The sequence below is a fragment of the Maniola hyperantus genome, chromosome 6, assembly GCF_902806685.2.
Source record: "Maniola hyperantus chromosome 6, iAphHyp1.2, whole genome shotgun sequence".
Classification (NCBI taxonomy): Eukaryota; Metazoa; Arthropoda; class Insecta; order Lepidoptera; family Nymphalidae; genus Maniola; species Maniola hyperantus.
In genome coordinates, this window is record NC_048541.1 from 12,723,015 (window position 1) to 12,735,587 (window position 12,573).

General features: G+C 38.1%; 2 protein-coding genes across 2 annotated transcripts; both read left to right on the plus strand.

Annotated features, from left to right (window-relative positions):
* Window positions 1-1,740: 1,740 nt before the first annotated feature.
* Window positions 1,741-3,043, plus strand: LOC117982860 (probable serine/threonine-protein kinase clkA). Its single transcript, XM_034969296.2, has one exon. It carries the CDS (start codon window positions 1,890-1,892, stop codon window positions 2,952-2,954), a length of 1,065 nt encoding a protein of 354 aa, XP_034825187.1. The 5' UTR covers window positions 1,741-1,889; the 3' UTR covers window positions 2,955-3,043.
* Window positions 3,044-10,315: 7,272 nt separating this feature from the next.
* Window positions 10,316-12,518, plus strand: ras (Inosine-5'-monophosphate dehydrogenase ras). Its single transcript, XM_034969293.2, has one exon. It carries the CDS (start codon window positions 10,670-10,672, stop codon window positions 12,203-12,205), a length of 1,536 nt encoding a protein of 511 aa, XP_034825184.1. The 5' UTR covers window positions 10,316-10,669; the 3' UTR covers window positions 12,206-12,518.
* The last annotated feature ends 55 nt before the right edge of the window (window positions 12,519-12,573 follow it).

Here is a 12,573-nt window from a genome sequence, read left to right on the forward strand (position 1 = left end):
CACCAATAATCGACCGCTGCGAGTTCTGAACCCCAGTTCAAATATAAATAAACCAAACTGGTTCTACACTCAGCAGAACTTGCATCCTCCGAACACGATTCCTTTGAAGCCGATCCAGTTAGGAAATCAAGGAATTTACCCACAACCGGGTCAAAGACCTGGAACTGACTACTACATAAACGTAACTCCGGTTACACTCCAACCGGCAGTTCAGTTACAAAGACCTTTACCAATACCAACAAAGCCACCGTTTACAAACCCAACCGGTTCATTCCCTGAACCGACCGAAAAGCCTAATTATTTTGAAGAGACTACAAAAATAAATGGCATTGAGGAAAACCACAATGATGGTCAAGATACCGACTTTGATATTGACATTAGAATGGGTTAGGTAGATAGGTACTAAAACGACTTTTTTCTGTTTTAAGTAGGTAGGTATTGCATTATAAAAAAACACAAGTACCTACTTCGAAAAACAGTAGTGATTCAAAATTCTAGAGGTTAGGTAGGTAGGTATATATAGTTAGTCCAGTCAAAATAGACATTCAAGGTTACAATAATTCGCATAGAGCTAAAAATTGGTACGAATGTCGGGAACGTCATTATAATCATCCATACGCCATAAAGAATTGCTTACCGTTTAGGAGAAAACTCCAGAAAACAAAAAAAACCGGCCAAGTGCGAGTCAGGCTCGCGCAAAGAGGGTTCCGTACTACAGTCGTATTTTTTCGACATTTTGCACGATAATTCAAAAACTATGATGCATAAAAATCTGTTTTAGAATGTACAGGTGAAGACCTTTCATATGATACCCCACTTGATATAGTTATCTCACTTCGAAAGTTGAAAATACTAATTATTAGTTCATGACCACAATTTTTTTTTTTGTGTGATCCAACCCTAAATTCACGGTTTGCAGATTTTTCCCCAAATGTCAGCTATAAGATGTACCTACCTACCTGCCAAATTTCATGATTCTAGGTTAACGGGAAGTACCCTGTAGGTTTCTTGACAGACAGACAGCAGACAGACAGACAGACAGACAACAAAGTGATCCTATAAGGGTTCCGTTTTTCCTTTTGAGGTACGGAACCTAAACAAAATACCTTTGACCTTGAATAACATTTTTTTGCAAATGTGGGATCGATCGAGACTTTTCATAATGGTGTTTCCAGCATTGATACCAATTTATAGTGGGCTGGGCTAATAGGTATCCTCTTATACTTACTAAAAATTATACAATCTAGTAGTACCTACTTAGATAGTTACTTACGTTGCTAAATAAATACCTAGGACTTAGTAGGTAAGTAAACTAAGTAACTTCTAGAACACCTTGACGTGTGCTTTTGTTATGTTACGTGATAGGTAGGTATTTGATATGAAAAGTTTCTGTTGTAAGAAAACAATAATTTTTCATACGCCCTGCTATTCATCAAAACGTAACTTACTTATAGCTGTACGAGTAGGTATGTATACTTAACAATAGAACTACAGATTCAATCATGAGATAGTAATAATTTAGAATGTATTAAATTTACTATATTACTATATAACCTAATATACCTATCTAACCTAATGTACGGCCATTCTGAACTTAATGGATACAACGGATACAACGATACAATAACTTCCGTATATCCGTAACATATAGGTATAATGCTTAGGTCAAGATGATGGTTAATCAACGTTTTACTACTCAATAGCGATAATAAACTTAACATCTTTTTATTTAAATTTATGCGTAATATAAGAGTATTGGATGAAGGCGAATAAGGAACTGGTTTCAATACCTATATGAATATGGTGCGAAGATGAGTCGAGTCAGTCACTCAGGCGATCTTTTGCCTGGCGCAGATCGCCGCTAGTCTGTATTTTTAATTTTGTTTAAAATGGAAACTAAGTTAAGTTTGTTCATTTTTTTAACTGTCGCCCTTAGCTGCAACGGACAACTCCTTGGTGGTATATTATCTGGTGCGCAAAATGTTTTTGGTGGACTTACTTCTGGTTTAAACGTGAACCTTGGAGGTCATTTCGGTCTCCACAATAAAAAACCACCGCAAAAACAACCCGAAGAAACCATCATTGTGGTTGTGGAAGAAGATAATGATCAGAATAAACAACAACCTCCCTTCAGGCCGAATCAAAATGGATATAATGGTAACAATGGCTACAACGGTAACAATGGCTACAACGGTAACAATGGCTATAATAACGGGTATGGTCCCGGACATAATGGAAATAGACCACACCAACAAGGGCACGGGAATCACTACGGGAACGGCTATGGAAACGGAAACAACGGGGTAAACCGACCACCAAACCATGGCCACCATCACGGGCGACCACCGAATAATAATAACTTTTACGGTACCGGAAATGGCAACTATGGACAACAAGGGCACGGTTACAAGCCGAACAGATATCCTAATCAAGAAAACTATGACCGGCCTAACAATCCGACAGGACAAGATAACTATGGAAATAATAATCAAAATCAAGGATATCATAATAATGGATATAACGATAATGGTTATAATAATCACAATCAAGGCAATAACAACCATGGATATGATGATCCAAATCAAGGAAATAACGTTTTCAACAAACCCAATCGCCCTAATCAGGGGAACAACAATTTTAATAAACCCAATCAACCCGATCAAGGATTTAATAATGACTTTGGTAACCAGAATAACCAAGAAAATCTTAATAATAATAACGGTTTTAAACCCGTTGAAGGCCAAACCTTGCAACCTACACCTACATTACCTTCAAATGAATTCACAAAGAAGCCTGAGGTAACTCAAAAACCAGACACCGATGTCCCGTTATTTATACCCCTTAACCCCAACGATACAGGAAGCAGTGCTGATAAGACTAATGCAGATCCTAAAAGAGAGACTGGTGAGGACGATGATAATTTCGAGATAGATATTAGGATAAAAGACGAATAGGTATTATTTTAGAAGTCTCTATAATATTTTATATCAGAAGACTGTTATTAGGTATAAACTATAAACATTACAATTTACCTAAGTATCAACTGGTTTTTTTTTTTGCACAATTACATTTTATTCCACGTCATTGTAACAATCCTGTTATTATAATTAAAAAAGCTACTTTCTTATATTCTTACCTATAATACGATCGAATATGTGATCGTGCCATAGTAGGTAGGTACATAATAATATATAATGGTAGTGTGGGTTGAGTAGGTATATATTATAACGTATGAACACTATGCAGTTGGCAGTTGCCTATGAATTATTTACCAACTTACGGCCGAAATTATCGCCAAGGATTCTTAAGAGATTAATTAGTAGGTACTTACGTAGGTAAAAATCCAACAATAATTAATTATTTATGTAAAGTAGATAATAAGCAAGGCGAGAAATAAAAATTCTTTTAACAAAAGATGTTGAATATAAATTATTCTAAATCTCAATAAAACCAGTTTATAATTATTTTGTAGCACTTAAATATTATAATGTTCATATGAATGATGTTTTTGAGCGTTTTAACGTACCTACCTACTTAAGTTAAAATTAAATATATTTCCATACATTTTTACTAGGGTTCCGTACCCGAAAGATGCCAAACGGGCCCTATTACTAAGCCTCCGCTGTCCGTCCGTCCGTCCGTCCGACTGTCCATCCGGCTATCTGTCAGCGGGCTGTATCTCATAAACCGTAATAGAATAGACAGTTGTTACCGAATGTGTATTTCTATTGCTGCTATATCAACAAATAATAAAAATTTCAATATGGTCACCATGAAAATTAAAAAAGTGGTCTTTTTTGTACGATGGTCCAGAACCCTCCGTGTGCCAGCCCGACTCGCACTTGACCGATTTTTTAAATTGCATGTTACTTAAGTTACCTACTTACCTAATTAATTATTATAAAAAAATTCAAAGTCTATCTGTCTGTCCGTTATCTTTTAACGGTCCGAGTATAACCGCTGAACCGATTTCGACCGTCGACGTTACAAAGGTAGCTTTTGCATCCTCAAAACGTGCTGAAAACATTACTAACATAGGCTAGGCACTTTCTATCCTACAAAAATATCTAAATCCGATTTTTTCGGCTCCTATTTTTCCGGCTCCTTACGGAAATAATCGACTGTGACGGACGTCCGTCCGAAAATCGCACCATAAGGGTTCCATTTTTAGGATTCCGTACCTCAAAAGGAAAAAACCGGCCAAGTGCGAATCAGACTCGCGCACTGAGGGTTCCGTACTAAAATCGTATTTTATCGACATTTTGCACGATAAATCAAAAACTACTTACTAGATCTCGTTCAAACCAATTTTCGGTGGAAGTTTGCATGGTAATGTACATCATATATTTTTTTTAGTTTTATCATTCTCTTATTTTAGAAGTTACAGGGGGGGGGGGACACATTTTACCACTTTGGAAGTGTCTCTCGCGCAAACTATTCAGTTTAGAAAAAAATTATATTAGAAACCTCAATATCATTTTTGAAGACCTATCCATAGATACGTCCCCACACATATGGGTTTGATGAAAAAGAAATTTTTGAGTTTCAGTTCTAAGTATGAGGAACCCCAATATTTATTGTTTTTTTTCTATTTTTGTGTAAAAATCTTAATGCGGTTCACAGAATACATCTACTTACCAAGTTTTAACAGTATAGCTCTTATAGTTTCGGAGAAAAGTGGCTGTGACATACGGACGGACAGACAGACAGACAGACATGACGAATCTATAAGGGTTCCGTTTTTTACCATTCGGCTACGGAACCCTAAAAAGGAACCCTTATAGGATCACTTTGTTGTCTGTCTGTCTGTCTGTCTTGCGGCAGCGTGTGCATAAATAAAAGAACTGCTCACATATTATGTTCACTGTGTATTTACAATATAGGTATATTACAATACATGGGCCGTATTTACAATATGTGCCGTATTTACATTTGGAACTATGGTGGAATACAAGGCTAGAGCTTGAGGGCTCAACAGAGGTGTCTCGCTCTTGATGTCTCTGGAGTCAATCTGGCCCCCGGAGTTCGCCGAGGCCAGCTGGATTTTCGAATCGTTCTGACCTCGAACGATCGTTGACCTAGAATCATGATATTTGGCAGGTAGGTAGGTCTTATAGCAGACATTAGGGGAAAAATCTGAAAACTGTGAATTTGTGGTTAAATCACAAAAAAAAATTAAATTGTGCTCATGAACTAATAATTTTTTTTTTTTTTAATACAATAAAACTTAAAGCTAGCCTTATCTAATTACTATATAAATCATGACCGCGTGGAATGGTGCCAAGAATACTGGCTGCATTTCCGCGCTGGACAGCCAGGCTGATCCGCTGCGCAAAAAATGAGCCAGCCCTTCTGTCACCAGTTGAGGCTATTAATCGCGGTGAAATGTAACTAATAATTAGTATTTTCAATATTTGAAGGAAGATAACTATATATCAAGTGGGGCATCATATGGAAGGGCTTCACCTGCGGATTCTAAAGCAGATTTTCATTTATTTTTAAGCATCATAGTTTTTGAATTATCGTGCAAAATATCAAAAAAATAGGACTGGTGTACGGAACCCTCGTTGCGCGAGCCTGACTCGCACTTGGCCGATTTTTTTATGTATGGAATCCCCCCTGAAAAATTATTTTCTTGAATATTTATAGACGCGCTAGTAGAGACACGAGACCCGTCACACCGGACATACAAACAGACAGCAGAGTGACATTAATTAGAACTCCGTTTCATCCTTTAGGTACGGAACTCTAAAAATTAAGTAAGCACATACTTATATATAGGTACCTATGTAATAAACTTGCTGGGCGTTTAAAAATGATGAACTCATCGAGATTGCTCGCCCGTGTTTTTTACTCAGATGTAGTTACCTGTCTTATAGTTAAGTGGGTAAGTACTAAGTAGATATCATCATCATCACCATCACCAACCGATAGACGTCCACTGCTGGACATAGGTCTCCTGTAGGGATATCCACACGCCACGGTCTTGCGCCGCCTGAATCCAGCGGCTCCCTGCGACTCGTCTGATGTCGTCCGTCCTTAGATGGATGGAGTAGATGTATTTATGAGCAATAATTAAATTAAATATACCTAAGTACTTTCTATTTTAATTTTGAACCAAACGGCAACTTTGGAATTGGTACCTAGTAGGTGGCCTAGTGAAATGAGTAAATCGTGGGTTCGAACTATAGGCACCTCTGCACCTTTGATTTTCTATACTTAGTTCTATTTCATTAGATATTTATAATACATTTTCTATGCAGCAGCAGAAAACATTGCAAGGAGATCTGCAACCTAAGCATCTTCAAAAACCGGCCAAGTGCGAGTCAGGCTCGCGCAATGAGGGTTCCGTACTACAGTTGTATTTTTTCGACATTTTGCACGATAATTCAAAAACTATGATCATCATCATGATCAACCCATCACCGGCTCACTACAGAGCGCGGGTCTCCTCTCAGAGTGAGAAGGGTTTTGACCATAGTCTACCACGCTGGCCATGTGCAGATTGGTAGACTTCACACACCTTTGAGAACATTATGGAGAACTCTCAGGCATGCATGTTTCCTCACGATGTTTTCCTTCACCGTTAAAACAAGTAGAGAACTCTCAGGCATGCCGGTTTCCTCACGATGTTTTCCTTCACCGTTAAAGCAATTAATCAGAACGATGATTGATTTACTATCATCTTACTTGTGCGATGTTATAAAACTGATTTCAAAATCACGATACACTTACAAGGCCGTACAGGTAATTTATGACGCAGCATAAGATTTCCCCCTTTGTGTTTATGATTTATATCACGAAGTCATCATTATAGTTTTTTCTAGTTGGCTAGTTAAGTAAGCCATAAGTGTAAAAAGCGGCAAACAGAGCGACTATGTCTTTGATACGTTAAAGTTAAATCACGCTTAATGGAATTTAAATAGATTTCTAAATAAATTTTCCATAAACTGTGCAATAAGTTAAAATTCTCTGTACGATTAATACTTACGAATTCTTATTCTTGTAACTTGACAAGTGATAATTTAAGGAAAACAACTGCACAACTGCATTATGCTAGGACTAATCATTTTATTGAACGTGCTTACATTGAAAAATATTCACAGTCGAGAACTAGCTGTTGTGGTAGAAGTGGTACAGCCGGAACAAATAGTTATATCATCGACTTCTTCAAACCAGAAATATACGGAAGAATTTGTGGTTGCATCACAAAATAAAGATACGGACACGGAATACCATAATAATAAATTAAATAGATCAAAAGAACTTCTTGCCGATAAAGAGGATTTTACTTTATCATCAGGAAACCTTGCAGTGAAAACACATAATATACAGAACAATACAACACAGATGTCGAAAAAGTTCATGAATAACACTGCTGAAGCTGAAATCAACAACGAAGAAAGGGTGAATATCAAAGCTCTGGATATTATATTATCCCAAGAGCAAACGCCACTAATCGTTCCTGCCATGCTTGGTCCTGGTTCATCCTCTAATAAGAAAATCACGAGTCCGGGGACGCCTGAAGACGGTCAATCTAGACCTGCACAAGCAACGAATGATACAGATATATCTTTGGAAGATAGATCGAGTTTTAACGGTGACAAATGTCCGACAGGGTATGTTAGAATAAATGAGCAATGTATTCCGCCGGAATAGAATATTATAAATTATTATTATTATATTAAATATGTGAGAAGTTACTTTATTGAGAAAGGAACGTATTAACATGATGTACAAAGTTGCCGTAGGTATGTTTTTGAATAGTTATCTAGGTACACTTTAGATTTATTAATGTAAAGTGAGTATAGGTATCACATCGAAAAATTAAATAGGCACCTAAGTAAATAAATAATTTACCATGTTTTATTAAAACCCACATAGTTTTTGAAAGTGTGTCCTAATACTAATAAGGACCTAGGTATACGTCCTATTTTATTGGTTTTAGATTTTGTTTTGTATGTAATGTACCTACGTACTTATTAATAGTTAGATATTTGTTTCTAGGTTAACTTAGGGTTGCAGCAGTTGTATTTCATGCCCCCTGTTTTTGGCTCCTACCATAACCTTATATGAGTGTCACTTTTTTAAGTAAAACCTGAATTTTGTGAATTGAGCAATTAATTTATGTAGACGTACCGACCTACCACGTTTCACACGCATTTAAGCGGACTGACTCTACTAGCGAGAAATTTATACACCTCGTATCGTGAGCACATTAGATTTCCAGGCAGGGTGCGTTTGCAATGCTTTGCAAGTAATGTTACAGATATGAGAGCTTTCTTGTGGCTAAAATATACTACTTAAATAAAATGGAACTACAGATTGCTAACCATGGAATGGTCATTTATCTCCAAAGGTAGGTAAAGTTATTTGATGATTTTCATCATTATTATTTTTGATACTAAGTATAAGAACGATTTTCCGTCTCCTTTTCACACAAAGTTAACGATATAGGGTCGAGTTTAGTATTATTTTCTCTATTCTCGTGCCGATTATATTCTTGTAATAAGTATTTGTTCTGTTAGCAGACATAGGTATGCACATTAAAATGTAGGTTAGAAAAAATATCAAAATTGCACCTTAAAAACCCCTTAACACAGAGTTAAAGTGTTATTTTGATATTGCGCAGTCACCATACAAATTATATCAGTGATCATACAATCAGCGCTCAGCCGCTCATTTTGCAAATACACCCTTGAAGATGCAAAAGCGGTTACCTACTACTAATTCATGGTATACTTCGGGCTTTATGGAGACACGACGCATTACGATATCGATGAACAAATAAACAGTAGAAGGGACAGGAGACATCCCTGTTCAACTCCAGAAGGAGAGAGAGCTCACTGCTCCGTCGTGATCGTGAACAACCGTGCAGGTGCTAGTTTTTTAGGGCTACAATAATCCTAACTAGCCCATGCTTGCGACTCGTTTTAAAAATCCCGTGGGAACTCTTTGATTTTCCGGGATAAAAAGTAGCCTATATCACTCTCCAGGTCTTTATCTATACCCATGCAAAAACCACGTCAATCCGTTGCACCGTTGCGACGTGATTGAAGGACAAACCAACAAATAAACACACTTTCGCATTTATAATAAGGGTACTGATATAGTAACTAACATTGACGTAGAAGATATTTATATCGCTGTTGTAGGAAGAATATACGAGTATATACATAGGCTACGTCTTTTCGTCCCGGAATGTCAAAGTTTCCACGAGATTTCTAAAACCTAGATTAACGCGGACGAAGTCGCGGGCCATGATCACGATCAACCCATAGCCGGCTCACTACAGAGCACAGGTCTCCTCTCAGTATGGGAAGGGTTTGGCCATATTCCACCACGCCAAGTGCGACATTTCGAAGGTGTGTCAAGTATACCAATGTAGACTTCACACACCTTTGAGAACATTATAAAGGCATGCACGTTTCCCCACGATGTTTTCCTTCACCGTTAACGTGAGTGATACTTATTTAATTTCTTAAACACACATAACTCTGAAAAGGCAATCTTGACGCGTGGCGAAAATCGGAACTAACATTGCCGTGAATATTCTAAGCCTTTGTTCTCTAACAGCGCCCCCCCTGTCAATGTTATTCAAGTGCCAAGGGAGCCTTGTCGCACTGTAATCAATAGAGGATCTACATAAGCATGTTTGTCGCAAGCGCGACAACAGCAAACAACAAGCAGTGGCATGGCAAGCGTGTGGACGGGCATTTGCGTATGCTTGCCAACGCTTGTCGTTCGATCTTTAGATCCGATTGGCTGCAAGCCAATCACTGTACATAAAATGTAGGTCTCTGTGGTGCTTGCCAATGCTTACTGTGTTGTTTGCTGCAAGCGTCTGGCAGCGCCATTAGAGTCTATACTACTGCTGTGGCACTAACTACTCTTTATCTAGCTTTATCTTGTCTTTATCTATGACTACCCAGAGCCGTAAAACCTGTTAAAAGAAAAAAAACTATGAAAAAAAACCTATGAATCTATGAATTTATGATTGACATTGACATAGAAATGACAATTTAACATTGAATGACAGCACCGGACAGGGAACAGCAACTATCTCTATGAGCGAGGCAGTGGGGCGAGGGCTGGAATCAAAGAGTATAACACAGAGTACTTTATACATAAGAGTATAACATAATCTGGCTAATTCCGTTGTACACAATCTCTAAACTAAACTAAAATGGTACATCTAAATCTATTGCTATTCCTTTCATAATTTTGCTTGTGGAAAAGGATAGCACTAGATTTAGACCTGTTAATTTAGTTTAGTTTAGAGATTGTGTACAAGAGAATCGGCCCCAATCACTACCTACGTTTTATGGAATTTATAAAAAACTATTTTCTTAAGCCGGCTAGATGTACGTCTGGACGTGTTGTTTGTAATTTAAATACGTTTCGATGCCATAACCGCAAAATAATACAGTAAATTGTAATCGTTATAGACTAAAATAAAAGTTAATTCAATTTATAACTACAAATATAGGAGTCTGTTGACGAAAGTACACAACCACGTGTTACTGATTTAAAATTAAAGAATTTACTGGAAAATTACAGTGTCTACCAAGAATAACTCCCAATATAAAGCACCAAGTGATTGGGGACAGTCGTCGCTCAAGATACAGTGAAATATTGTGGAAAACGTGTTATAACACGTGTTGCCGCAATGTCGAACGCGGAAGGAGACCTGCGAGATGGTCTCTCGGCTAAAGAAATCTTTGCTAACAGTGAAGGATTAACTTACAACGACTTCCTGCTACTGCCTGGATTCATAGACTTCACGGCGGAAGAAGTGGACTTGACGTCACCTCTCACTAAAAAAATAAACCTCAAGGCACCGCTCGTATCGACTCCGATGGACACGGTCACTGAAGCCGACATGGCGATCGCTATGGCTCTATGCGGAGGCATCGGTATCATTCATCACAACTGCACTGCCGAGTATCAAGCCAATGAAGTTCATAAAGTGAAAAAATATAAACATGGCTTTATCAGGGACCCAGTCTGTATGGGTCCTACCAACACCGTCGCGGATGTTATCGCAGCAAAAAAGAAAAATGGTTTTACCGGGTACCCTATTACTGAAAACGGTAAGCTCGGTGGACGCCTCATTGGCATTGTTACATCTAGAGATATTGACTTCAGGGAAGGGGATCCACAGTTGAGTCTCAAAGAGGTTATGACCCCCATCAGTGAAATGATAACTGCACAGTCTGGGGTCACTTTACAAGATGCTAATTACATTCTCGAGAAAAGTAAGAAAGGAAAGCTGCCGATCATCAATGGAGCAGGTGAACTCGTAGCTTTAATTGCCAGAACAGACTTGAAGAAAGCCCGCAGCTATCCCAACGCATCAAAAGACTCCAACAAACAGTTACTAGTAGGAGCTGCGATCGGTACTCGTGAAGCTGACAGGGAACGTCTTCAACTTCTTGTGAGCAACGGAGTTGATGTTATCGTTCTGGACTCTTCTCAGGGCAATTCCACCTATCAGATAGAAATGATCAAATTTATTAAAAAATCTTACCCAGACATTCAAGTCATCGGAGGCAATGTTGTAACCAGGATGCAGGCTAAGAATCTCATTGAAGCCGGAGTAGATGCTCTGAGGGTCGGAATGGGCAGTGGTTCCATTTGTATCACTCAAGAGGTCATGGCGTGTGGCTGTCCACAGGCCACAGCAGTATACCAAGTGTCATCATACGCTCGACAGTTCAACATTCCAGTTATTGCAGATGGTGGGATCCAGTCTGTTGGCCATATTGTTAAATCTCTCGCATTAGGGGCTTCTACTGTCATGATGGGATCTCTCCTCGCTGGCACCTCTGAGGCTCCTGGAGAATACTTTTTCTCGGACGGTGTGAGACTCAAGAAGTACAGAGGAATGGGCAGCTTAGAAGCGATGGAAAACAAAGAAGGGAAAGGTTCTGCAATGAGCCGCTACTTTCATAAGGAAACTGATAAACATAGAGTTGCTCAAGGTGTGAGCGGTAGTATTGTAGACAAGGGCTCGGTGCTCAGGTTCCTGCCGTACCTGCAAGCTGGCATGCAACATAGCTGCCAAGATATTGGAGCACGCTCTTTGCTCAAACTGAGAGAAATGAGCTACTCCGGTGATCTCAGATTCATGAAGAGGACTTACTCTGCACAGCTAGAAGGAAATGTACATGGTTTATTTTCATATGAAAAACGATTATTTTAAATCTTCTAAAACCGGTGTCAAGTCAAGTATTAGTAACCTTTATGTACCTTTGTGATATGTATGTTTACAGATTTAATGCATTTTTTATATATTTTTGTGACTATATGAAATGTATACCGTAAAGCCAATCCAGAAGTAAATATTTTATGTACTTATTAAGCTAAGCTTAAATGGAACTACTAGTGTTAATATTATAAAATGAATTCCATTTTCGTACATGCGTTTATTTCATAAGTCATATTGATGTTATATTTTAGGGAAAGGACCAGATGTAAAATATATTTCGTAAATAAAGTTTACTGATTTAAAAAAATTAATTTTTTCATTTATCTACATCAAAAGCGAACGAGGAGATATCCATAATTTTG

Coding starts and splice junctions, on each gene's coding strand:
- ras (XM_034969293.2), top strand. CDS start 10,670: ATGTCGAACGCGGAAGGAGACCTGCGAGATGGTCTCTCGGCTAAAGAA.
- LOC117982860 (XM_034969296.2), top strand. CDS start 1,890: ATGGAAACTAAGTTAAGTTTGTTCATTTTTTTAACTGTCGCCCTTAGC.